Source organism: Trachurus japonicus, chromosome 9, assembly GCF_045865225.1.
Source record: "Trachurus japonicus isolate A0001 chromosome 9, Traja_1.0".
In the NCBI taxonomy this organism is placed as follows: Eukaryota; Metazoa; Chordata; class Actinopteri; order Carangiformes; family Carangidae; genus Trachurus; species Trachurus japonicus.
The window spans coordinates 13,358,112-13,384,343 of record NC_140915.1 but is presented as its reverse complement, the minus strand read 5'-3'; the positions used below and the strand labels follow the sequence as shown (position 1 = coordinate 13,384,343).

Here is a 26,232-nt window from a genome sequence, read left to right as displayed (position 1 = left end):
TGAACCGCTTTCTCTCCACTGGTTTATTATTGGATAAAATAAATGTTAATTCATGTAACTGCACAGCAGAGGGAGCACCAGCTGCCTCAGTTTCCTCCACCTAACTGTTTTTTCTTCTTCTTTCAAGCAATGTATTGTGTGCAGACTACAGTACCTCGCCCCTTATCTTCCACATCCTAAGTGCCTTGGTTTTGTAAGAGGTCCATAAAGCCTCTATGGAAAAGACTCATAATACTGTAAAACTATAGAAGGATTATGACGTGTTATGATGACACCAGTCAGAATCTTAACTTTCCTGTTTGGCAAAAGTCAGATAAACAACTGCAACTGCAGCAATCACTCCTCGACAGTTTACTAAAATCCAAGTTTTCATTTCTCTAAAAATTGCATTTTACATCTGAGTAATAATGATACGACACAGTTTGTTGAGACAAATAATGCTTCTAAGTTTAAGAATATAAAATCCTAAAAAATAATAATAATAACATGTTACTGAAAGAGCAGCAGTATTCCAGATACAGAATCAAATACATGTATAGCTTCTCTTATAAGAAATATAACTAATATCCAGTTCACTGTTGGTGAAGCTGCAGACTGTTGATGAACACAGTCTGCAGCTCGTTAATGTCGTCACTGGTCTCTATAGGGATGCTCAGTCTTCCTGGTGAGGTTGAAAGCCCCATAGCTCCCCCCAAGTCACACATGTTATGGTCATTATAGCGACAATGGCTGAGATTGTCATAGCAGGAATCTCCGCAGCCGCCTCCCGCCGCGCCCTGCTGGAGACGCTCGTAGGTGTCCAGGTAGAGGTGCTGCGGGGACAGGCGGTTGAAGTCCTGGCCCTGGTGCAGCGCGTGATGCAGCTGGAGGTGGTGCTCGGGCCCGGGGCTGTGACAGGGGCTGTGGGACGGGCTGTGGGGCATCATGCAGGTCTGCAGGCAGCTGTTCCTCCGCATGGCCCGGTGCAGGTCCAGCCGGGCGATCAGAGGCTTTCCGATGTTGACGCTTTTGGTCCAGTGGACCGGATCATCGTCCATGGCTGGGAAGGTGCCCTGAAGACACACAGTGAAGACCAACTCCTCCTGTTGCATGTGAGGTCAGAGGATAAATGTAAGTATTAATAAACACTGCTGGATCCTCTATTTTTGTTTTCCTAGGATTGCTTGTCTTTCTAGGACAGATGTACGGTATGATCACAGAAAAATTATATTCTATGTTAAATGACAACTAATTAAATAATAAGAAGTAGGCTAAACTTTATTTATTTTTTTAGAAAGTCAAAAAAAAATGGCTGTCATCCAGTATCAAAAGGCTAAAGTTTATCTTTACACGCTGAAGTGTATCTACATCTTCTCTATAAAGCTGCTCTTAGAATGAATAATCCTGAGATACCTGAGAAATTTAAGCTTTGTGTTTATCTTAACTGTCCCAAAGATACATACTTGTTCTGTTTTTAAAGAGAAAAGGCTTTTAAATGAAAACAGAAAAATCCTTGTTTTTACCCTGAGCTTCTGCAGTGAGCTGAGTCTGGTGTAGAGACAGTGCTGTGGTAAACTGCTGGACAGGAGGTAGATCCCCGTCTCCTCTGGAGTCTCTCTGTTCATCTCTTTAGGATCCACATCCAGGTCCTGCAGTAGAGAAAGGACACAGGTTTTTTTTTCGTTTTGCTTTGTCTATAATAAACTATCATAAACCATTTCCTGTTAGACTGGTAAGACAGTTGAGAAATAACCAGCTATTTCTTAATCACAAAAACATCAACATCATACTGACCTGTGAGAAGTCAGTGACGTGAGCCTGGCAGAAGGACATGTTCTCAGGTTTCTTAACAATGTGAGTGTAAATGACGAGGACGTTGGAGAACTCGGCTGCAAAGCCCAACTTGATCTGAGCCCCGCAGTCAAAGTTGAGACTCATACTCTCAGGAAGCTCTAGAAAAAAAGAAAAAAAAACACACGAAAACAAGAATTTCAAGCACGTCTGATGGATGCCATACTTCACTTCAGACTCTTCGTGAAATGTTATTTTGTTTAAAAATAAAAGAGAAAATATAACAAAAAGGTTTTCAATCGACTGAACTGTTCTTTACTCATGTCAACACCAAAATTATAAATAGTGATTTTATACAGTAGCATCACAAGCGAGAAAGGTTGGGAATCCCTGTTGCAAAGTGTCTGTCACAAAATAACTAGTGTTAGCGATTTGCCCTTGAAACTGTGGAGGTTTCACTTCAGATAGTTTGGTTGTGAAACTTGTGATACATGCAAGTTAAAGGTTGGACCAATCCCAAAAACTACCAGAATGACTGAACTTCTTCCCAGGAAAACATGCAAATATTTATTATCTGATAAAGGACGAAGGTGTGAGGTGTGAGGATGTTGTGTTTAGGTGTTTCTCACTCCTCGGACCTCCTGTCCAGTCTCCAACAACCTGATAACAGCAGCGTGTTTGCCTTACAGAGCATTGTGTGAATTAAGCAGAGTCAACATTTGAGTGAGTGTGCAGAACTGAACCACAGGATGTTAATGGTGCTTTCCCAGCTCTGTGATAACACTGTGACTAACACAACTTTCTAAAGATAATGCGGAGGGTTTTGTGTTTTACAACTCACCGTGAGCCTTTGCCCACTGACGGCTCTGAGCGTGAGCGAGATCAGCGCTGTCGCCGGGCGGAATAGGATCTGTCAGCGCTCTCCTCTCTGACAGGCTACTGCGGATCTCCAGAGCCTGCTTCCCCTTGGTAGCATCAAACTGACCCATGTCTGGACACCAAAAACCATAAATCACATCATTATCATCATAATGTCCTAAAATATCCAAAAATCTATATCATGAGGTGAAACTGAGTCCAACCAATAGCATCTATGACACTGCAGGGAGTGGTATTTAATTTAATTACTTTAATTTAACCACCATAACCTAATGTTTAAGATTTATCTTGTTCTTATCCTAACCGTTAAGTGCATCTCACCGCAACCCAAGTCATTTTCTTTCATCCACCCTGCACTTAAAAGGGAGCTCCATTAGCCCACAAGCAATTTTCACATTAATAATGCAAGGCTAGCTGCATTTAATTAACCTTTTTGGCCATTTCATTAACAAAGAACCAAAACATATCCTGTCACAGAAGCTACAGTATAAATGTATTATTTATATCAGTGCTCCTTGAAGGGCCACATATGCTGTTGTTGCATAATGTGTTTCTGCTCTCACCCTCAGCGACTCTGTCCAGCACCACCGTGATCTTCTCGTCGTCCAGCAGGCGCTTTTTCAAAAACTTCACGAATACGCCGTTAGTGAAGCCGCTGGAGCTCAACTCAAAGGCCTCGGCATCTTGGCACCTGCACAGACGAACACAACAGCTGATATTCTAAAAAAAAAAAACTGAGGAAAAATTGGATAAATGTAGCTTTGAATGATAAATGACGGTTCAGACTCACGTGGCGTATCCAAACACGATGTTGGCCGTGACCCTCAGGACAATGTTTGGAGCGCTGTCGTCGTGAATGTTCCTGTGAAAAAGAAGAAAACTTCAGCTTCACAATACAGAGACAATCATTCCTCAAAAGGTCCTGTTGTGATTTTTGTTACTATTGACTAATCTGCTGACAATTTTCTTAATTAAGTGATTAACTTAATTAACTGTACTGCAATAGATTTAATTTGATACAGTCTTATTATCAGCCTGTCAGTGATCTCAATTGCACTACTAACCTATATAATTAAAGTGTCATTGACTGATTTATTGATTGGTGATGATATGACAACAGCAGCTCTCACCTCTTCCTGCACATGTCCAGCAGAAAAACATTGAGGCCCGTCTCCTTCTCCTGCATCAGTTTAAGGATGCTCTGCACACACAGACAGTTGGCTGAGCGGTACGGGTTTGGTGCGTCCACCGGCACCATGAAGCTGTTGCCGTAGTTCTCATATCCATGACCGGCGTAGTACAGCAGACCTAAACAACAGGGAGGTGTTCGTTTGAGTCCAGCAGCAAATATAAAGCTTCATACAAAGGTCTTGACTCGAGTGGGTTTGATTTGGTGTCAAAACGCAGGAACTATATCCACTATATCCACTTTATTAGCGTAATTGGTAAAGTTTTATAGTTGAATCCCTTTCCAGTTTAAATCAAGTCCAATTCAAACTTGTTTATGGATTTGATATATAAAAAATTAACTTCTTAAAACTGAAAACTTTGCCTCCAATCAAGCACCTACTCATATTTATTTGCAGAGAAGAAATCCTCTAAAAAGCACTTGTTTGTTTCTTTATTTTATTTATAAGCATTTTTTTTTTACTGTAGCCCATGCTTGTGTTTTTATGCTTTTAACTGAACTTTTAAATTTATTTTAATTTTATTTTATTTTATTTTATGTATAGCACTTTGGCTACCCCTGTGGTTTTCTTTTAAACAGGCTATATAAATAAAGCTGATTGATTGGTTGATTGATGAGTTTAATTTAAAAAGTTTTAAAATATTCATCTTATATTTATAACAAAGCTCTTACTATTTAGTTCTATTTGCTTTCAGTGTAGTGTAGAGTAATCTAACCCAAGATTATCACCTAAGGGGTGTGTGTGTTTCTTACGATGGCCCGAAGAACTCAAAGCGTGTATCACAGTCAATCTCTTTTTTGTGCCCCTGAGAGGTTGTTGTGTTGAGTTTTTGCAGCAACATTTGTGTCTTTACTCATGTTTTCTTTAGTTACAGTGCGTTGAGCTCTCAGGGCCACCGTAGCGTCTGGATCTGTGATGATCATATCTAGTCCAGAGGTCTGTAAAATCCCAACACACCGTAGACTCCTTTGTGAAGCAGCAGCAGGAACTCGTCGACGGCGTTTCTCATCTCTGACTCGGTGAGGTCCAGAAGTGCAACCACCTTGAAGTTGAGCTGCCGCAGCAGGTTGGTGAGGTCGTACACGTCCACCATGGGGGCTTTGAGCTGAGGGTGGTTCTGGTAGGACAGATTACCGATCAGCAGGGCCACTTTGTCAGTCGCTGTGAGGGGACACACAGGAGGGAGAAACTCAGATACAAATACAACGTATCCTTAACAATATTCTGGTTTTAACACAATGATTCACAGAGAATATTGAAATGTTGTCCACTGTCAAACATAGTATTCTTTCTTTACTTTTGTTATTTTAAATTAAAAGGTACGAACAAGGGTTGTGGATTTTTATTGAAAATGACAACACATTGGTTCATTGTTTAAAGGTGGATAAATCCTTTTAAAAGAGGTTTTTTTTCCACAGTTATCTTTTTTTGGTTGATCTGATCCCTCCTAATGTGGAATCCTGTTTATGTCTCGTGTTTTTTTTTGCCTGTTGACATGCTTTACATGTTACGATGGGGAAGAAATTACCCTGTAACTTCAAAAAACATCAAAACTGAAAGAGGACAAATGACTCTAGAAGTGAAAAGGGTACTGGTAAGTACCGTAAACACAATGACATTTATAAAAATCTGAAATCATGTCCCCTTTGTTATGCCTCTAATTGTCCTGATGACACTATGTCGGCGTAAAAAGGGTATTTTTAGGTATCACTTTCTGGTGTTCCAGGACTTTTTCATGTTGTACAGTATGATGTAATATTGTATTTTATTTAGGTGCCGACATCATAAGTTCAAAAAGGCAACAAGTTTCACATCCTTATTTTGCTGCTCATTGACCAGGGCAAAGACTCTCACTGGATCTCACAACACAGCACAGTAAACAGTGCAGAGGAGCTCTGGCATCAACCATGTTCATTACTAAAATACAGTATGTAAAGGAACATACAGTCAAGAACACGTTGATCATATTATCATAGCTGCATAAAGACACTCACCATATAGTTGTTCGGGAATACTATTGAGGAAAAGATCGCTGGCACCTGCAGTAAACACAAAAAAAGGATCATGTGGCTGTGTGAGGAACATATGTGCTGACGACAAAGCAGAGTTCAATTTTCTTACCTCCTCCAATGGCGTAAACGTCATCTAGGAGTCAAAAACATAAAACATTAACACATCACCATCATATTAGAGCATTTTAAGTCAGATTTAGATTCAGATTTCAAATCAACAACAATCACAATTATATTTATAGATTTAGAGAAGGCTGGTGTTATTCTTTTTGTCAACAAATCCCATAGAAACCTGAAAAAGAGTCTGTCCCTAAAGTATTTACCCACTTCTCCTTTTCAAGTTCACTGATTCCTGCTAAATACATCATGCATCACCTTTTCTCGTGATGTTTATTCAAATAAAGGAATATGTGCACTGCTATGGCTTACATAATACTGTGTGTGTTTCCATAGATAGTAGTGGTTGTGACATAGAGGAATAAGAGATTCATGGGATTTGTTGAAGCAGAATATATGATTCATTGGAAATAATGACAATATTCAAATCAAAACTCATGCATGTGAAACCTGGGGATTAAATCTCATGCTGGTTAGTGTGTTAGTGCATAAATAATGATATGATCCTGATTTTAACAAACATGCAATTACAGATCAATTACAGGCTTCGAACAAAGACAGGATCAACATTTGCATGCAGCTAATACCTGTTAATTGTTACCCTAATGCCACCTATCACACCATGTACAAGGCCTTTACAACTCTACCTTCAGAGAACTCCATTGCCCCTGAAATCTGGACAGATATCCTTGGTGCTTTCAGTCAAGAACAGAGCACACACAGTCACTCAGACATAGTAACGACAGAGCTGGTTTGACTAGGTGGTAACTACAGTAACAGAAAAACAACATACCTATGACAACATCAACTTCATTGGACCACATTCTCTCGGTGCTGCTGCTGATCTCACAGCGATACCTGCCATGGTGATCCTGCATCACGTGTGGAATCTGAAACGTACAGTACACACACGCTTTTTATGCAGAACTTAATGAAGAGTTAAAAATAGCCATTCCCATTAACAAAAAAAGGGAACTGCAAAGGTTAACTCCAGTATATAACAAAACAGATACAAGATGCAACCTGACCATCAGTTTCCTCTTTGTAGCGCTAGCGACTGGGACTCCGTTTCTGTGCCACTGGTATCGAGGGATGGGCCGTCCCATGGCTCCACACTCCAGCTGCAGGGTTTCCCCGACATGTAGCCGCTGGGACTGAGGCTGGATCACCAACTTCAGCCGACCATCTAAGGAAAGATAACTTGGCCCTGATCCTGAAGGGGAAGGGGAGACATAATAGTTGTTGTATCATCTACTTCTACATGCAATCATGTTTTTGGCTTCAGTTGGAATTAGGAAAAATACTAGAGTACTAGTTTCAACTGCAAAAGCAGTAAACTTTCCTGAGTCAGTCAACGTGTCCCATCCTGCAGCTAATGCAGGGAAATCAGAGTGCACATCAGCAACATTTAAACAACAAGCTGGTTCCTAAGAAAAGTGAAACTAGAAGTACTGCCCTGTGGGTGTATGACTCCACCACCAAGACTTAGTTTCAGGTTGCATCCGAGTCACATGAAATATTAGCCATTTGTCTGAAATTCTGTCCTAATCCCAGGTGACATTGGTGCCAAATGTGAATGGATTACTTTGAAAAGCTGTACTGATGAGGCCAAAAGTGCATTTTTGCAAGGTGACACCAAAATCTTATTGGTTTTAGTCCTTGAGTTCAAGTGAATCTTATGTTGTTGTACCAAATTTGAAAGGATTCCCAAGAGCCGTTGTTCAGATATCACATTCACAAGGTCATAATATTGTTATATGAGGTCATAGTGACCTTAACCTTTGAGCTTCAGCTACCAAGATCCCATCAGTTCATCCTCGAAACCAAAGGAATTTTGTGCCAAAATGTAAGATGTCCAGTCTGCTCCTTGCTGGATATATTTCATTTCCAAACTCAGCAGAATTTAAAGGGGAACTATGCAGGTCTGGTCACTCTTTCGCTGCTTTACTAAACATACGATGTGTATATTTGTGTAGTCTTAAATGTCATAAACAAGAGATTGATTGCGGATTATGGGCCGTGTTTGTGGCGTGGTGCCATCAAGACGAGTGCGGGGACACCGGGTCGGAGGTTCTGATCTTACAAGGTTAGTTTTCAGCAAAGAGACAGGGAGAAGACAGGGAGCCTCCATTCTCCCCGTAACAAGTCATTTATCCATCACAATTACTCTGAAGCTGTTTAATAAATGAATAATTTCAATGTAATAAAAGTCAAAATCTGGCATAGTTCCTCTTTAACACAGCAATATCTTACCGTAAGCACTGGAGACATTTAGGACGTCCACCTGAGCCCACTGGCTGAACTCAAACGTATCTCCACAGTTGACCCTGCAGATGTAAAAGCCAGCATCCTTTGGATGAACAGGACTAATCACCAGGTCTGGAGAGAGGCTGTTTGGCACCTGAAATTGTGAAAATGTGACTCATTTTTACCAACAAGTACATCTCAACTCTTCACCACCCACTTCTCACTCCATCCTTCACCCACTCTACTTGCTCTTGTAAGAGGTTGTCTTCTGTCCCTTTGTATTTCACTGAACGGTGCGGATGATTGGCAAAATGTAGATTCACAGCTGCAAGTTCCCAAGCTGTGAAGAACATTGACTTTTCTTTATGCGTCATGTTCAAATCCAATGATCCAGAATGCTGGTAAAAACATAATGTTTATGTGTACGTCTATGTTACTTTATGGATTTAATCTACACTGTAGGTAAGGTCAAGTGCAGGTAATCATCCTGGAAAGTTGCCATGACACCAGTAATTCATCAATGTGACTTTTATCTAAGCTTCTTTTCAGTGGTTAGAATAGAAAAAACTGTGTGAGAAAGATGGGTCCAGAGAGATTTTTTTCCAGTTGAAGTGCAGATTATGTAGACTGATAAAAAAAAAGAAAAAGCCACTGACTAACGCTGAATGATAATCTGCAAAGTAGAGCATGCAAATACAAACATTTCACACAGTTGCACAATGATAGATGCAAAAAGAAGAGAGTGGGTGATGCAAAGTGATCAGTAATCTCTCATAAACTCAGCATCAACAACGAGGAAACTTGCACAGCAAACACAATGGGGATAACAAAATTAGCAGGTTGTGTGGGTGTGTTTGCATGAGAATAGTGGTGTGTGTTTCTGTGTGTGTGTGTGTGTGTGTTACAGCTCACCTCTTCCTTACTCTTGAACCACTGGTACTGCACTGGAGATTTGCCCACCGCATGGCAGCTGAGGCGGAGGTTGTGGCCAGCGATCAGAGCCACTGACTGGGGCTGAATGAGAATCTGCAAGGCTGAACATTATTCAAATAATTTGTATTGCACAATTTAAATATTTGTATAAATCAAACTATAATCCTCATTTTGTGTTTGTTTCTGTAAAAGCAAACTAAATGTGTTGTCTATGCATTAAATGTATTCATATCAGCCTCTGGGCTCCGTTTGAACTCAAGTGTGACACAGTCAATGGTCAACGTAGGTCGAGACAAAACACTCTGCTGCTAAAGTGGACATCTTTAAAAAGTACATGCTAGTGTTAACTGTACAATTAAATGTCACATTTGGTGGTTGTGCTTGAGCAAATGTTCAGCAAAAACAAATGTCTCTCAACATAGTGTTGTGATTGGCTGCTTGAAATATCTCTGTCTGCTCTGCAATGAAATGTTTATTTGATCTTCTCTTATCTTAACCCTAACCCTACCTCATATCTACATGTTTTTATACCTCACATGCACCACATTTACTGTATGTAGACTTGAATTAGGATCAATATGATTTTGAGCTCTGAGCAGAGTTTATAGTTGTATATCAACATTTGAAAACCTGTAAAATAAATCTGTACTATCAATACTATAAATAAAGCCTAATAATATGTTTCCTCTTCTGAAAGCTCAGCTGAACCCTGACAAGCTTGTCCAGCGCTACACTCACTATAAACTAATTTGAATACATATTGCTGCCATAATAATTTGAATTACTGGTTTTTGCTTCCATAGAGACTAGACGCGACAGTGTACTGGAAGTGTAATCCATCCATGAAGGGAGTGAGTCATAGATCCCACCCATTACAGTAAGCTTAAAAATACAACAGAGTGCATACATCAACTAATATAAAGCACAGACGGGGTGTGTGGGGTTTTGGTTCTGCTTGTACCTGATGCTTTCAGGCACTGCACGGCCTCGGAGTTGCCCAGAGTTTGAAGGTAGTCCATCAGGTGGCCCGTGGTGCAGCCCCGCTCCCCCATCAGCCTCAGCAGCATGCGGCTCGGGCTGCCCTCCAGCTGCAACACCTGCAACGAGCACATCTCCATGTCGCCTGAGCTGGAGAGGATGATGCAGGAAAGTGACAGAGAAAGCACATCACATTTTAGGTATATATATATAAATAAATAAATAAAAATCAAGGTCAAAGGTCAGGAAATCCACAAATATATTGAAAACAATTTAATGGAAATACACTGATAGTAGCATTATAGCCCTATAAGTACAGATTAACATATGACTTAACTTTTGACAGTACTCTTTGATTTTATTAATATAAATATAAATAAAATAAGATCAAAATATATTTCTGATGTGTTTTTTGTGTTTGTTTTTTAAAACCATAACAATATTAGCCTACTTTTATGACATTCTTTATTTAGGCCTAATGTTATTGTTGTCCACATGCTCTAGGTTTCTATGTCCCATAGACATAAAGTGATTTAGGTCAATACAAGAAACACCTCTGTACGATTCAACACAGCCCACCATATATTGTTGAAGGACTGTGGAAACTATAGCTACACCATGTAAAGTTAGAAGGTAAATGACTCTATTATTTGTCTCTGGGATAAAGTCTGATTCACTCCTCAGCCTACCTGACTTTGAACCGCCTCTCATTGCCGACAACCTCTCCAAGTTTTCGCCATCCCTTGGTGCTCGACTTGTCCAGCACCTCGCACAGTTTCTTCACAACCGGCTCTTTCAACAAGTTGATCTTTATAGACCGGTCCAAAGAGTCCGACATGGCAGCAAGCGAAATAACAACTCAACCATCGACGCCTCTCCCTCCCTCTCTCTCTCTTTCTCTCCGAAACACACACACAGTGTAATGCACTTGACAACAATTTGGTTCAAGAGAAAAAAAAAAGATTACTTCCTGGAAGAAACGATGAAAGTGATACAGACACACCTACTACTGCGCCGCCTGGTTTTCCCCTCCACGCGCAGAGGCGGACGGCTTCGTGCCAAAGATCGTATATGCGTCAAGATGCGACACTGCTCACAAAAAAAAAAAAAAAACAGAAAGCAAACACGTTCCATTCAGAGTTTCAGATAAATTTAACCACTATTATTTCGATTGAGAAATTTCACAATACTACGGTACTCACTTGAGTGATCTCGGCCTGACTCATAGGGAAGTGTGCTTAGATCTGAGAACAACTGTGACATAGTGTGATTATTGATAGATAGATAGATAGATAGATAGATAGATAGATAGATAGATAGATAGATAGATAGATAGATAGATAGATAGATAGATAGATAGATAGATAGATAGATAGATAGATAGATAGATAGATAGAAACAGCTAAGGGTAGATAAATGAAATAAATGAATAGGAATAACCATTCAGCACTTATTTCAGCTATTTGGGTGTAAATATTTGCAGTTTTTCTGGTTGTCTTGAATTCAATATCTTTGGGTATTTTGGCGCTAAATGAACTAAACCACTAAACCCACTAAACTAATCCAACATCTTTTTTGTTACAGATAGTCTTTGTTACGTTAGAGTATAAATAAAATATTGAAAATCAGGTTGATGATGAACACAAAACTCATCACGCATTTGTGGCCTTGCACATACTGTAAACCCAAATTAGCCACACAATAAGACTTTCTGATGACAATCAATGACTGAACTTTCAAAGTGAAAACAATATTCTAATAAAATAAAGTGAATCTCAGACAAGTTTTGCAGCTATAAGGAGCTTTTTTTCTATGATTTCAAAGCAGGTTTATGAACACTGGTTGCCACAGACAGCAGAGATAGCGGTATCCCAGACACTATGAGTCATACCCACAATCTAAAACTATGTGTATTGTGTCTGTGTGTCTAGATTTGGCTGATAGGCCTCTGAGGTTTGATCCCAATTGTGGCTGAAAACTGCTCTTTTAGTCGTAGAGAGAAGAGATGGTAGAGATTACGTCCTTCCTGTTCTTCTTCCTGATTCCTGTTCACTGACACAAATGGGCCCATTTCTAATTGGTGCACTACAAAAAAGCAGTTCAGCCCTTTGAGAGTATGCTGCAAATCATTTGACAGGTTATGATAAAAGTAGTAGTAGTAGTAGTAGTAGTAGTACATGCACTGCAATTACTGTACAATGAATGTAAAAAGCAGCACTGAACACTTAAGTGAAGTGTTTTTATGTCAGTCATACACTTTGTAGCTACTATTGACTACTGTGTATTTGTTAGACGTATAGTTAACATGGTAGATAAAGATCTGAATTGATTGAGGTATAATGATAGCTTTGTTGAGTTATGTAAGCAATGGAAAAGTACTGATTGACAGGAATGAAGCTCAAATAAAAATCTGAACAGACTCAGAATGAGACACAACAGGTTTGTGCCTGGTGTAAGATCGTTGGCCAGATCAAATTTCACATCTTGTTTTGTTATGCAGGCGGGTTCCACATGACTTCCATGCGCCATGCTTACACTAACCTAAGAAAATAGTACTGTAACTCCACCTCAACAAGCTTTTGCCTCAGGGATCTAAACTGACTCTGTACCAAATTGTGTGAGAATTATAGCACACACAAACATGCATGTTATTGTTCATGGCATTGCATTTGCATTGGGTCTTTAAAGGGAACAAGGTTTATAAGCTCATAGGTTTCTCTCCAGGAGTGCATGTCAGGTACATAACCCCATTTCAGCCTTGTGTCAGTATTGTATTAATCCTGTGATGGGCCTGACCCATTATAGACTATGATCTGGCCTCTGAAACAACTATATCTACATGAAACTCCTTAGTAAAATCTCAGAAATGATTTACTCTATCAGCTTTTACGAGGTGACATCTGTAAAAGTTTTAACTTGTAGTTTCAACAGCCTGAAAACGATTTGCATTGGCACCACAGACATCCAGAAGAAAGTAGGTCATATTTTGTTGAATACTGAACACAAAGAGATTTATAACAGTCTGAAGTCATTGAATAGTACAAAAGCCCTGCACCATAAACCAATCAAGCAAAGCGTGTTTAACTGCTGACATGTCACAATAAAGCTGCAAGTTTCACATCCTGATTGTGGTGTTCATGTCAAGACGAGAACCGACAGCAGGTCAGGACAAAGAATCAAACATGGAAATTACAATAGGCACATGCAGGGAAATGTGGATTAGTTCAATTGAAATTAAAATGACCAGTTTTTCATATTTCATTTACACTTATTTTATGTGTTACTGATACTTTTCCTTTGATAAACATGATGGTAAACTGAATATCTCTGGATTTGGGTTTTATATGCTGTGTCAGATGGTCACTACACAGGAAAATATCTGTAAATAGGATGATGAATTCATGAATTGTTGGTTTGGTCTTTCTTAGACTTATGCTTTAACTTTAAAATGTATTTGTCAAATCACAATTCAAGCACATGAAACCTGGAGATCATCTTACTGTATGAGCCTTATGCTGGTTAGTGTTTATATAATAATAAGAGGGACCATGACCCTTAGTTACAGTAACAACATTTTATACCACCCAATGTGTCCTGTAACACTGCACTTTCCCGTTGTCATTAATAATCTACTTTATATCTCAAACAGGCATTACAGTGGCAACGGGTGCCACAGACAGTTGTTGTAAACTGTGATTGCCAACTATGATAACAGTTCACGTCGGGACAGAATATCCACCCAACATGGATTGTTTTACACCCAGGGCAACAAGTTGAGTCCACCCATCAGGAAGACTTACTGGAAGAAATCGATAGCTGACACACCTACTACACTGCCAAAGATAATTTATGCATCAATATGATCCACTGCTGGCGGCATTCACGTTTTTCTTTGACACCTTCAAAGAGGGTAACCTGTAATAGAAGGCCTACAACAATAGCAGCAGCTCACCACCATGTTTGTGCACCCAGCAGAGACTTATAATAAAACAGCAACCTACAACATCAATAATACAACAACTTTTGTCCTCTTTTGTCCAGGTACGTCTCTCTTCACACAACCTGTTAACCTGGGTGTCACCTCCAACTGTGTATCAACTTGGTAGTAAGACTTTGTTAGATGAGTTGGACAGACTCATAATCATGAAATATATGTTATATTTTATATGATATTTCTTATATTATTTCATTATAGTTCTTATAGGCCTAGTTAAAGATACTTTATTAATCCTTTGCAGGAAATTACAATGTTACCAGCAGCAGATGACAACACCAGACCACACACACGCATAATCCACAAAAATCCACAATAACAACATTGCACAATAATACATTAATACATTCATGGTGGCATCCTTCCACTGAATGCACTGACTAATCCATTTAAACTTTAAACTATCCCAAGATGCATTGTGTACCAAAAACATTGACAGAGATAGCCTACACTTTAAATTTTCGATTTTTTTTTTAGCTCATTTCAACGAGCTCCTACAATTGTTAAAACCAAAAGCCCTGAGACCCTCAAAATAAAACCTCGAGTTTTTTTTTTTTATTAAAACAAAATTAGCCTATATGTTGTCAGCGTTGCTAGTCTAAACCAGACCGTTTTGTTTCAGTTTGCACTTTCTTCAGAAGGACTTTCGTCCACTTAGCCTGTCCATGGAGTCTGTGGTCACATTCGTAACCAATTAAATCCAGGCGAAGTGAAACATCTCGCCCCGGCTACACTCTTTGTTTGTTCTCAGGTGAACAGGTCGTGACGTCACCAAGCCCCTCCCCCTCCGTCACACAGAGGACACACCGCCGCACTTTTGATCCATCCATACCTGAGGAGGCGGACGCACCGGCCGCCAGGTGTAGTTTACAGTACAGTAGAGTAATGTCATTTCTGGAGCTTCATTTTCCCCGCTCAGTGGAAACGTCAACACCTGTTAAATGTGGTGAATTCACCAAGAAACGGAGAGCGTCCGTCCTAGACTGCTGAACTGGTGAGTGAGGTGAGTGAACAACACTGAAAATGTTGATGTGTGTGAGCTTGCAAGATGTTTTTTTTCTTCTGGGAGTAGTCACAGCATGATCATGATAGTTATGCGATATTATGTAATGCAGTTTAGAAATAGGCAATGCATCAAGCAGGCTTAGGGCTGCTTATCACTAATGTAACATCATTTAAATGGGTATATGATGAAATAATGGCTTTTAATGTAGTGTTTTCCCATTATTGTCTAACCTAAAAGACACTAAAGTAATTATTCTTTTTAAATTAACGATTGAGATTATTATTGGTATTTGCTGCTTAAAACTGAATAATTTACACTGAGAATTACATCTCGCAGAAACTGAGATGCTGATATAATATTTCATTTTCTCTGTCTCACTGTCTTATATTGTGCAGTTGTTGAGGCATTACCTGGTACAACATGGAGATGGCAGATAAACTCCGTATTTGTCCCACTGGTTATTTTTTTCCCCTGCTTGATAATTCGGGATTTGCAGTTCGTTGTCTGTAATTTTCACCTTCACCTTGTCCGTCAGCTTGTGATGACTCCCACTGGAGCCACAAAACAGGAACCTCAGCCTACAACTTTTATTTATTCATTTCTGATGTAGGAGTCGGAACAAATTCATTTTCCCCTATATGAAATATTTCTTTTATTCGGCTCCAGCCATTTGGTTGTGCAATTTTGATTTTTAAAAGAATGACTGAGATGCTTGTTTTCTGTCAGATTTGAGAAATAGCTCTTTTCCAGAGTTTTGCACAGGTGATCCTGTTAAAACTTGTTGGAGAAGGTGTTGCAGCATGAAAAACTGAGCTGTTGTCTTTGTTGTTATTGTATATTACCAAAAACACAGTCTGTCAAGGTGTAACTGTTGTGGCAGAAAGAGGTGAAACAACAGAGGAATCAGAATCAGATGGTCGCGACACAGGCATCAGATGGGGATCTCTTTATTTCAACACGGCACCGTAACCAGTGTAGGGTTGAGACAAATTCCAACATTACAGAGAATGACATGCCTTTTTATACCAGACCCAGGATATGTGTGTGTGTTGGGAGTACTGAGCTCATCCTGTTTAACCAGAAGTTTTGGCAATCTTAACCCAAAAGGAAAAGAGGGGGAACAGCTTAATATCATTTATCTTGAACTTTGGCTTTTATCACTATGTGTTGATGTCTTTGTCATCTTGTTCTGCACTTGTACGGGTCATGGTGACCTGGCTCAAATCTAGGGTGTCCTGGGTTTTGCAATCCTAATAGCGCCCTATCAAAAACATGAGGTGATATGATCTGCACTTTTATTCTCCTTCATAACCCTTCAGTGGGATGATGTAAAATCACAGACTGGTTGGACAGTGAAAGAAGCTTTCCCACATCTCTGTAGGTGACTAACTAACTGCATCAAGCATTTCACGTTCTTCATGCAACAGGGAGGCAGAAAAGAACATTTTGGAGTCTGAATGATAAATCTGAAAGCCAGCACAGGGCTTTGGTGTGTGTGTCTGTGTCTGTGGGTTAGAGAGAGAGACAGAGAGAGATCTTTATCAGTGGATCTGAATGAAGACGAGCTCTCAAGAATGAGGAAGTACAAAAAAGTCTATGAAAAAGGAGTCTAATGAGTTTTAAATATGTATATATATAGTAGGTGTGTGTGTGTCTTCTTACTGACTTTTCCTCACTGCATGTGCTGAATTCCTATAGTATATGTTTATATATAATAATATTATAAAATTTTACAATATTCTAACAGTATTATCTTGTTACATGATACCGTGTGACGATGGCACATGGCCTGTGTGTGTGTGTTAAATACAACATGTATAATGATCGGTTGTGTCCGTTGGTCCGTCATATGTCTGTGTTTTAGGTAAAAACATGACATGCAGCCGAGCCACGGGTTCGTACCACCTCATTAACCACCACATGCTGGTGATGTCACAGTTTTTCAGGGCCTCACGGAGCGACAGTTTGAGCCAGGATGAGGAGAAATCTTGGGTTGACGCTGCTCTTGCTGCTTTGTGCGGCTGCACAGTCCAACAGTGAGTTGAACGGCCTGAGCCTTACTGTATTCAATTATTGTATATGGATGATTCATGCTGAAATAGACATAGACACAAGTTTTCAGTTTTTGAAATCTTGGACATGTCTGAAAACCTCCTGGGCAAATGAAACCAAAATTCTCTGCATGGTTAAAAACCATTGAAGGTTCGCATGTCAGTAGAGTGGCCCAGCGCTCTAATGTTAGTTTTAACCATCATGCCAAAGTGTCTGTTTTTATAATATCATATCACTGGGCACTGGGAGCTGATGCTTGTTTGTACCGTGTGTTGCCAGGCATGTCTCCACCTGGGAAACCAGTCCTGCTCAGCTGCCGGTCCCCTGAGAAGGAGACCTTTACCTGCTGGTGGAGGCCGGGCTCCGATGGCGGGCTGCCAACCACACACCGCCTCTACTACGAGACAGAAAAGTCAGTTCAAATTGTTTTTAATTTAATTCATTTATTTATTATTTAAAAATATATATATATATTTTGGGCTTTTTTGCCTTTAATGGACAGTACAGTTGAGACAGACAGGAAATGGGAGGCAGAGTAAGGGGGAATGACATGCAGCAAAGGGCCGAGTCCATACGGGGCCGGCTGCAGTGAGGACTATAGCCTCTATATATGGGGCACTTGCTCTACCAACTGAACTAAACAACGCCCCCTTTTAATTTAATTTTTATTGTGTGTGGATAATTTTAACTATTTCTTCTTAAGTGAACTAAATACGTCTGAAAAAGACCTATTCCAATCATATTTGTCCTTATTAATCACATAGAAAAGATGGGAAAAGAAGGCCCAAGTTCAGAAATACCAGAGTTACCCTTTAACCACTGTTCCAGATGCCAGGTCCCATTAAATTTCAGATATATTCGTCACTCACACTTGGTGCCAGTGACAGTAAAGCTGCTGTCGTTATCAGTGTAGTGCTGCAGAATAGCAAGTGGAAAACTACCAGCGCTCTTGTTCACACACTTGTGCTCAGTCAGCTGAGCACAAATCTTTGTTGCTGTGGAAGTTAACCTGCAGAGATCAAACACTGTGTGACCCTCACTCGCCCTGGCCCCGGGGGCAAAACGCCAAACGCTGACAATTTAAGACTTTTTAAGGATGGAAAACTTTGGTCCGGACCCAAAGATCTCCCAGGCTATCGGACAGATTACCGCAAAAGATTTCGTAGTCATGGTCCCCAAGGGTTGAATCCCATAATTCTTCTGTTAATGCCCATATCTGCCAAACTTACGACATCCCTATCAGCTGCACAGTTATGCACCACCTGTTTAGCATTAGTGTGAGTATAAACATGTGAGCTGACATTGACGCTGGTAGTATGTCCTCATTTTAAAATCAATTTGAACAATTAGATTCTAGTAAAATACATATAATCTTACAGAAAAATGTCAAAATATGTTCAATATTTCTTATACTATGACATTTAGGATCATGTTATCAGTCAGGAGACAATGCAGGCACCACACGTCTCCTATCTGACTGTCTCTGTCAGCTGTTTCCTGAGTGGTGACACATATACTGCTCACAGCACATTACACACACAACGTTTATATGCGTATATGTCGTAAAAGTGCACCGAGCAGCAATCGCCCGCATCCTGGTTGGTAAAGGTCTTGTTTTGTCTGCGTGCAGGATGGAGGGAACGCAGGAGTGTCCAGACTACCGCTCAGCAGGGGAGAACTCCTGTTTCTTTGACAAAGACCACACCTCCATCTGGGTCGATTACTCCCTGACAGTGGTGGCCACCAATGCCCTTGGTAATGCCTCCTCAGAGGCCTTTAAGATGGATGTAATGGAAATTGGTAAGTTGTTACTCACACCAAAAGTCACCACAGTTTTGGTTAGATAAATAAATCACACCTCAAGAGATAACAAAAGAACTGGCAATCAGCCCCCCCTCACCTCAGCACCCCATCCTCATCAACAGCGAAACAGTGGAAATAATAGACAGTTTTAAATATCTCAGGGTAACATTGGACAATTGGTCCAATCAATTCTCACATACTGTTCCATCTGCTTCTACAACATGTCAAAAACAAAGCCAAACTCACACGCATAACCACAGCAGCTTCCAAAATAATTGGGCTCCCTACACCAAACCTATCAGATTTACACAACAGGTCCATCACACGCATTTCTATCTCAATAGAACAGGACATCACGCACCCACTCAACACCTACCTCATCCCCCTCCCCTCAGGACGAAGATAAAGGGGCACTGAGGTGCAGAAGGGCTCGCCTAATACCGGCTGCCATAGCGATCCTTAACAAGAGGCCAAGATAACCTGGCCAGAGTGTAAAAATGTGTGGCAACGTGTTGTAATCTGTGTGTGTTAGTATGTGTCTGGTGAAACCAAATGTGAAGAAATGGTCATGTGAAAAAGAATTTCCCTAGAGGGACAATAAAGGTCTAGAGTCTAAAAGTCTAATAAGTTCTGGCTCCTGTTCGCAGATTGGCTCATTTCTTATACATGTAGGTCCCCCTATAGTGCAAAATAAAATAATACAGTAGCCTATAGAATGGAGATATAAACTATGATTAGTAATTATGCTGTCACTCTATTGCTTTATTTATGCTCTGTGTTCTTGGTTGGAGTGACTGTCCAAAAAAAGTAAGATCAAAAAGTAGTTTGTTACAAGATAATCTGACACCATAAAGTAAAATAACAGTATTGATAGCACTAAAAAAGAGCTTCGCTGTGTTGTTGTTTCAGTGATACACTTTGAACCATTGATTCCTACTCAGTCTATGTATTTGTAGTAAGAGTTGCAGTGATCTGTATTGTTTGAGCTAATGATTCGCACATTTTATTGGCGATGCAGCTTTCTTGAGTCTGGTAAGGAATGGAAAAGTACTGATTGACAGCCATGAAGCTACAAATGAAAACCTGAACAGAATGAGACAGAACAGGTTTGTACCGACTCGAGGTGGAGAAGTTGTCTACAGATCAGATTTCACACCTTTTGTTTGGTTATACAGGCAGTTGCGCGTGGGATCTCCATGTGCTGCACGTATAACATGTAGAACAAAGCCTTGCCCCATGTGGAAGAAAGAGTAACTCCAAGGCGTTAGACTTTGCCCCAGAGATTGAAACTTAGTCTGTATAAAATATTTAAAACATGCCATATTTTATGCTTTTGTGACCAGTGGACCAGCTTTACAGATATCACAGCAGACATTGAATGACTTCCAATGACATTTGGTAAACATTTATTCAAGCTATTTCCATCAAACCTTTTTGTTTTTGATTAAATAACTGCAGAAACTAATAGATTCTCAACTTCCCATTGACAATACTACTGCACTGCTAATAAGTAAATATTAACACCCTAGTATGCTAAACAAAGATGATGACCCCAGTTAACATTATTCCTGTCAATATATAATTTTAATTATTCTAATCATTTTAATGCTATTATTGTCTTTTACTGTTGTTAATTTTAATGTATTTCTATGCCTCTGTAAAGGAACTTGAATTGCCTGATGTATGAATTGGGCTATACAAATAAAATTTGCATTAGCATTTAGCTCCAAGCACTGTGTCTGTGTCTCCACAGTGAAGCCCAACGTTCCTGAAAACGTCACTGTGCAGGTGATGAAGAAAGAGGACAATCCATACCTCCATATCAGATGGGATCATCCCTACGACACGGACACCGAATCTGGCTGGGTCACCATCAAATATGAACTAAGAGTCCAGCAAGAAAACAGCAACGAGTGGAAGGTGAGTCCGAAACAAACAGTATAGCTCATTGGGTCATTGGAGAACGGTGTTTGTTTTTGTGCAGGAAAGGATGGCAAGAGCCTTTAAAAGATATTCAGTGATCTAAATTGGCTTTTTTTGTGCAAGAAAAGACATGAAAAGTATTGAAATCCAAATATTTATTTCAAATCATTCTGTTTCAGGTTTGTTATAGAGCAAAAAAGAAATAAAGAAAGACAATTAGCATTTAATAAATCATTGTATCCTCCCCAAATTTAATGTTAGACGAATGTGATCCTAATCCTAATATGGATGAACTGTTGTGTGATTTATGTGTGTGTCTGTGTGTGTTTCCCTCTCTCTCTCTCTCTGCAGGAGTACTCGTCAGGTACACAAACCCAGCTCAACCTGCACAACATCAATCCTGGGGTAACATACATAGTTCAGGTGCGCTGTACGTTAGACCACGGCTCCTGGAGCGAGTGGAGCAACTCAACTTCTGTGAAAACCCCTGACTGTGAGTCACAACAACGTTATTTGCACCATCTTTGGCTTTTATATGAAGGTGGAAACTGTTATAAGTTACCACTCATCAATAAAAACATCTTCTTTTTTCTTTTTTTGGTAGATCCTCAGAAAAACTTCTGGATACTGGTTGCTATCCTCTCTGCATTTCCAATCACGACAGCAATGTGCATCTTGGTCATGAAGAGGAAATAGTATGTATTTGCTGCAATGATATACAACTGTACTATAGATAAAAACAAGATGCAAAGTAAAATCTGATCAATGTCTCACTTTCTTTTCTTCCTCAGTGTGAAGAAGTGTCTTCTGGCCCCAGTTCCCGGTCCAAAGATCAGAGGAGTTGATGTTCAGCTTCTCAAGGTAACACTGCACCTGCGATGTATTTCCAAAAGCTTGTATTGTACCCTGATAGCAGCAATCCACTGAATTATCCCTCACTGACCCTTACAGAGGGGGCGATCTGAAGACATCATGAATGCCCTGATCATGAACCAGGGCTTTCCTCCTACGGTGGCCTGGAAGGATGAGATCGAGGAGTATCTGATCGTGTCTGATGATGGATTCCTGCCCGATCCCTCAAATTCTCAAAAAAGGAAGAAAAGCTTTATTATTCCCATCGGCTTCCACTTGGACGCAACTCAACTTGTCCAAAGCGACTGGGACAAACCCGAGGGGACAAAGAGGGAAATAGACAACTTTGCGAGAAGCAACACGTTGCTCTCGGGGGAGAGTTTATCCAACATGGAGCCAGCTCAGAAACAGCTGTACGCGGCTGCAGGCTTCGTAAACACGGAGAATCGAAATGAAGGTGCTGTCGCCGAGAAGACTGTCCAACCGCCTGCAAACGGCGGCTATGTGGATATTCAGAGACACAGGAATGGAAAGAAGGCAGTGGGTGTGAAGGAGATGGACCGTGACAATATCCTCCTCCTCCAGAAAGACAAAGTCCCGGGCAGCGTGGACGTTCAGAGACAGCAGGAGGAGGAGGACATACCAGAGGACTACAGCAGGGTGAAAGAGGTGGACGGCGGGAACACGGTTCTCCTGCAGAGACGTGACGTCTCCATTGACTCTTCCTGTTGGGAGAACGACAACCACTTCACAGACTACACCGACTTCACTGGAGCCAGTAAAGCCGGGGTGTGCACAGAACTCCTCTGCAGCGGATATGTAGATACGATCCCTGCTGCGTCTTTAATGGGAAGTTTTGTTCCCCATGCAGTGTCCAAAAACAAATGACCAGTGTCCCTAGTAATTTACTAGGGATTCAGTGGTTTAAGAAATTATTAAAGGGATAGTTCACCCAAAATTCAAATTTCACTCATTATCTACTCACCCTCATGTCGACTAAGGGCTGGGAGAAGTTTCAGAGTCCTCCGTGCCTTCTCTGAGTTACAGGGGGGCTCGGCGCAGCACTGCATGTCCATATGACGGTAGCAAACGGAGCTCACTTTTCTTCGTCCAAAAAGACACACCAAAAAACACCCAAATACCTCCATAGTGCTCGTCTGTAATGTCCCTCTTGTAACATGAGAAATAGTTCAGAAAAAAAAAAAAGGATATGTTTTAAGGTTGTTTGTAGCAGAAGCTCCCAGCACTGCTCTTCTTGGTCCGTCCAAATCTCGCGCGATTTGCATTGACACCCAGTTCACGGCTCCGCAAATCGCACGAGATTCCGGCAGAGCAACACTGGGAGCTTCCGCTACAAACAAGCTTAAAACATAGACTTATTTGAATTTTTTTCGGAACAATTTCTCATGTTGGGGCTTCAATACAAGAGGGACATTACAGATGAGCAGTATGGAGGTATTTGGATGTTTTTTGGTGTGTCTTTTTGGACGAAGAAAAGTGAGCCCCGTTCGCAACCATCATATGGACATGCAGTGCTGCGCCGAGCCCCGCTGTAACTCAGAGAAGGCACGGAGGACTCTGAAATTTGAATTTTGGGTGAACTATCCCTTTAAGTATTATATATATTATATATTTTTGTTATTTGTATTGGAGAGATAACCGTGTCATATAGTGTGGACATTGACGGTCACCAGGGGAAGACCTCAGCTGGCTTTTATGACCCTTTGACCTTTCCTCTGCATCATGGGGTTAACATGTGGTGCTGTGAAATATCTTGACAGCTACCAAGATAGACGACAGATATTCTGGGTGTCTTGAGGGTGATCCACTGATCCTCAAATCATCCACTCGTTCACTCAGTGAAATCTTAAAACATTTGTTATAAATTCTGTTTTGATGAGCTCCTGACTTCTCCGCCAAAAGGTCGAACATTTTTTGTTTTTATACACAATATCCAAAGTGATGGTTGGAGTAGGCGTGGTAAAGAAAAGTTAGTGATGGAGAAAAAAAAGGGCTATGCCGTGTGTTTGTGCCTTTGCCTCAGGTAAATTCTCGTCATTCTGGTTTCTCTGGGCTGTGTACACAAGAAGGAGACTGCACTCACACTCAACCTACACATAAACAGTCATTGCATGGCTGTAGTGGGAGTAAACGCAGAATGGCACATAGACATGTCGGTTGTCCAATCACCATTAACAATATCTATTTTTGCATGAGGGTGCAACAGGTTTTTAAAGAATTACCTCATTTGACACCGAGTTTCGTTCCAAGAGGATGCACATGTCTTGAAAATATTCTTTTTCCATGTTATTTAAGGTCAAAAAATGATGATGAGTTTAATGTATTTGAGTTTGATATTACAGTAATAAATTATATCCTAGAGTTTTACTTTGGGACAATAAATCATGTTGGAAATGAAACATTTCACATGTCGTGCCAAACACAGGCCACTTCACATTGCACATTGGATTTGAAAAGATGCAATAATATACTTTTCATGTTCATTCAGGGTGAGAAGAAGAAGGAGGAGGAGGATGTAGTGGTTGGATAGCAGACCGTTTGTTTGTGTTGCACATTTTAAGCATCTTGTCTGGTCTTGTGTGGCACTTTGCATAGTGCAGTTTCAACTCTGGACCTTTTTCCTCCCTCAGGTTAAGGACAGGAACTTGAAGAGGCTTTTTGTCTCTGTTTCATTTATGGAAGTAAATTACTAAAACATATCTCATGGAGGATGTTTCCTATTTGCAAAGAAAAAAAAAAACTTGCATAAAGTGACTGCTCAGATATAATTAAAATATTTTTCAAGATTTTTTATTAACATAAAAACAACAAAATCAATCAATCAAATTTCCGTTCTTTCACCTATCAGGTGGTTAGATTTGACTATTTGTTTATGTGATATATTTGGATTCCTCTTGTAATTGTGCCTGGTCTGACTGCTACTGTTACTCATAATTATTACCCATTCACTCAAAGTAAACACTGATTTGTAAATGACACTTTACATTGACATTTACTTTGGGTAAAAAAAAATGAGCAAAGCTTAAACTCTCCTCAGATCTGGTTTCCTATTTAAATAACCACAACTGTCTGTGACTATTAGATGTAAAAATTATATTTTTAATTTTCCATCTTGCTTTTGATGCTCCATCTTACACACAGCTTTCAGTGATATATAAAAAAGAGCTGAATCAGAAAATATATCTTTAACTACAACATCACGTTGGTGTAGAACTGTACCGGTCTTCATCATCTGATGAGCCCAGTTGTATACAGACATACAAACTCCAAATAACAAGACAACAAGGTCACTAAGGGTTGTTTTTTCTGAACATAAACATTCTTTACCACATCGGACACGGCACCACCTTTCCACAAATGAAATATTTATATCATCAGATTCAAATTCAAAATCATCAGAGTTGATAATCATATAAACGTTTGACTGGTCCTGTACATAAATCTTCTGAAATGTAAAATCATAATTTCAGTCCTTTTCAGTCTCACTCAATTAATTTTCCCCGTTCAGATTCCGTCATTTATTGCTTCTTTGAAGATGATTGTCATCCAGCGCTTTAGACTACTGTCACTTGTCATCACACCATTTCATTTCATTTTCCCCTCACAATGTTTGACAACAGAAAACTCACAAAACAAGATTTCATTGAGATGATTTAGCAGCAGGTAACGTTCCTCATTATTTTGCTGATCCTCCTGTTAATTAAAAGACCTAATCACAGGCAGTCCTACATATCGTGTGTAGTACCTGTTCTATCGGAGACAGGCTCTACAATGTAGTGCAATCAGGATTAAAAACAAAACTTTTGACATAAATGTAAAAAGAACATTATATGTAAAATAAGATCAAAGCATAGCAAAGCAGCTCAAGCTTTGAACTGAACCTAGATGTGTCAGTGAGGACCGGGGATTTCAGGCTGTGGGCGTCAATAAGGGTCAACAAGTTTACACGCTGTTTGAGTAAACAAGAACACAAGGAGCATCCCAGGAATCTCAAAGAGCTAAGTGTTGTGTTGTTCCTTGTTAACGTTAGTATATTGTCTTCCTGTATACTAACAGAAAAAGCAGCATGCTTTAAGAATAATATGTAACATATGTTTTATGTAACTGAATTAGAATTGAAATTCACATTGAAGTGTGAAAAGCAGGATGTGTGCATGTCTAACGCTGTTATGCAGTGTGGAGTTTTCTTTTCATTCACAGACTTAAATTTCTCATGCAGTGTATTTTTCCTATAGTTTTGCTGAGGGTGATAAACAAACCATCATTTCACAAGTCTATAATCTTATTGACCCTTATTTTAACCCAATAATATGCTGACCTGAGCCTGGCTGCAGCTCTCTGTTGCATATCACCGTTCCTCTGTTGCCTCATTTCCTGTTATTTCTCCATTGTTCCCGTTGAGGTGAGGTTGACTTTTAAAAGAAAACCAAAAAGATGTAACACAGTGGCTACTAA

The 26,232-nt window shown here is 40.0% G+C and overlaps 2 protein-coding genes across 5 annotated transcripts; one reads left to right on the top strand and one right to left on the bottom strand.

Annotated features, from left to right (window-relative positions):
- Position 1: 1 nt before the first annotated feature.
- Positions 2-11,136, bottom strand: malt1 (MALT paracaspase 1). Of its 4 annotated transcripts, none has more exons than XM_085786000.1 (17): positions 10,816-11,136; positions 10,110-10,276; positions 9,128-9,249; positions 8,222-8,369; positions 6,997-7,181; positions 6,762-6,858; positions 6,616-6,663; positions 5,961-5,984; positions 5,834-5,878; positions 4,797-5,000; positions 3,780-3,957; positions 3,440-3,511; positions 3,213-3,340; positions 2,612-2,761; positions 1,774-1,931; positions 1,503-1,628; positions 2-1,082 (listed from the first exon to the last, which is right to left on the bottom strand). In XM_085786000.1, the coding sequence occupies exons 1-17, from the start codon at positions 10,962-10,964 to the stop codon at positions 573-575; spliced, it is 2,511 nt and encodes an 836-aa protein (XP_085642126.1). In that variant the 5' UTR covers positions 10,965-11,136; the 3' UTR covers positions 2-572. The 4 variants fall into 4 exon arrangements, with proteins under 4 accessions (XP_085642126.1, XP_085642127.1, XP_085642128.1 ...); XM_085786001.1 differs by having other exon boundaries at positions 6,997-7,175; positions 10,816-11,035; XM_085786002.1 differs by lacking the exon at positions 6,616-6,663.
- A 5,929-nt stretch (positions 11,137-17,065) lies between these two features.
- LOC146981058 (prolactin receptor-like) lies at positions 17,066-22,645 on the top strand. Its single transcript, XM_085788111.1, has 8 exons — positions 17,066-17,162; positions 17,458-17,590; positions 18,809-18,978; positions 20,735-20,901; positions 21,256-21,397; positions 21,509-21,599; positions 21,696-21,765; positions 21,856-22,645. The coding sequence occupies exons 1-8, from the start codon at positions 17,102-17,104 to the stop codon at positions 22,642-22,644; spliced, it is 1,623 nt and encodes a 540-aa protein (XP_085644237.1). The 5' UTR covers positions 17,066-17,101; the 3' UTR covers position 22,645.
- Positions 22,646-26,232: the final 3,587 nt, after the last annotated feature.

Excerpts from the sequence above, each read along its gene's own strand:
- malt1 (XM_085786000.1), bottom strand. The coding sequence starts at position 10,964 with ATGTCGGACTCTTTGGACCGGTCTATAAAGATCAACTTGTTGAAAGAG. Across the intron at positions 9,250-10,109 it reads GCAGTGCCTGAAAGCATCAG|CCTTGCAGATTCTCATTCAG; the intron begins GTACAAGCAGAA and ends AATAATGTTCAG. Across the intron at positions 6,664-6,761 it reads TGAAGTTGATGTTGTCATAG|CACCAAGGATATCTGTCCAG; the intron begins GTATGTTGTTTT and ends CTTGACTGAAAG.
- LOC146981058 (XM_085788111.1), top strand. The coding sequence starts at position 17,102 with ATGAGGAGAAATCTTGGGTTGACGCTGCTCTTGCTGCTTTGTGCGGCT. Across the intron at positions 21,398-21,508 it reads TTCTGTGAAAACCCCTGACT|ATCCTCAGAAAAACTTCTGG; the intron begins GTGAGTCACAAC and ends TTTTTTTGGTAG. Across the intron at positions 21,766-21,855 it reads TTGATGTTCAGCTTCTCAAG|AGGGGGCGATCTGAAGACAT; the intron begins GTAACACTGCAC and ends TGACCCTTACAG.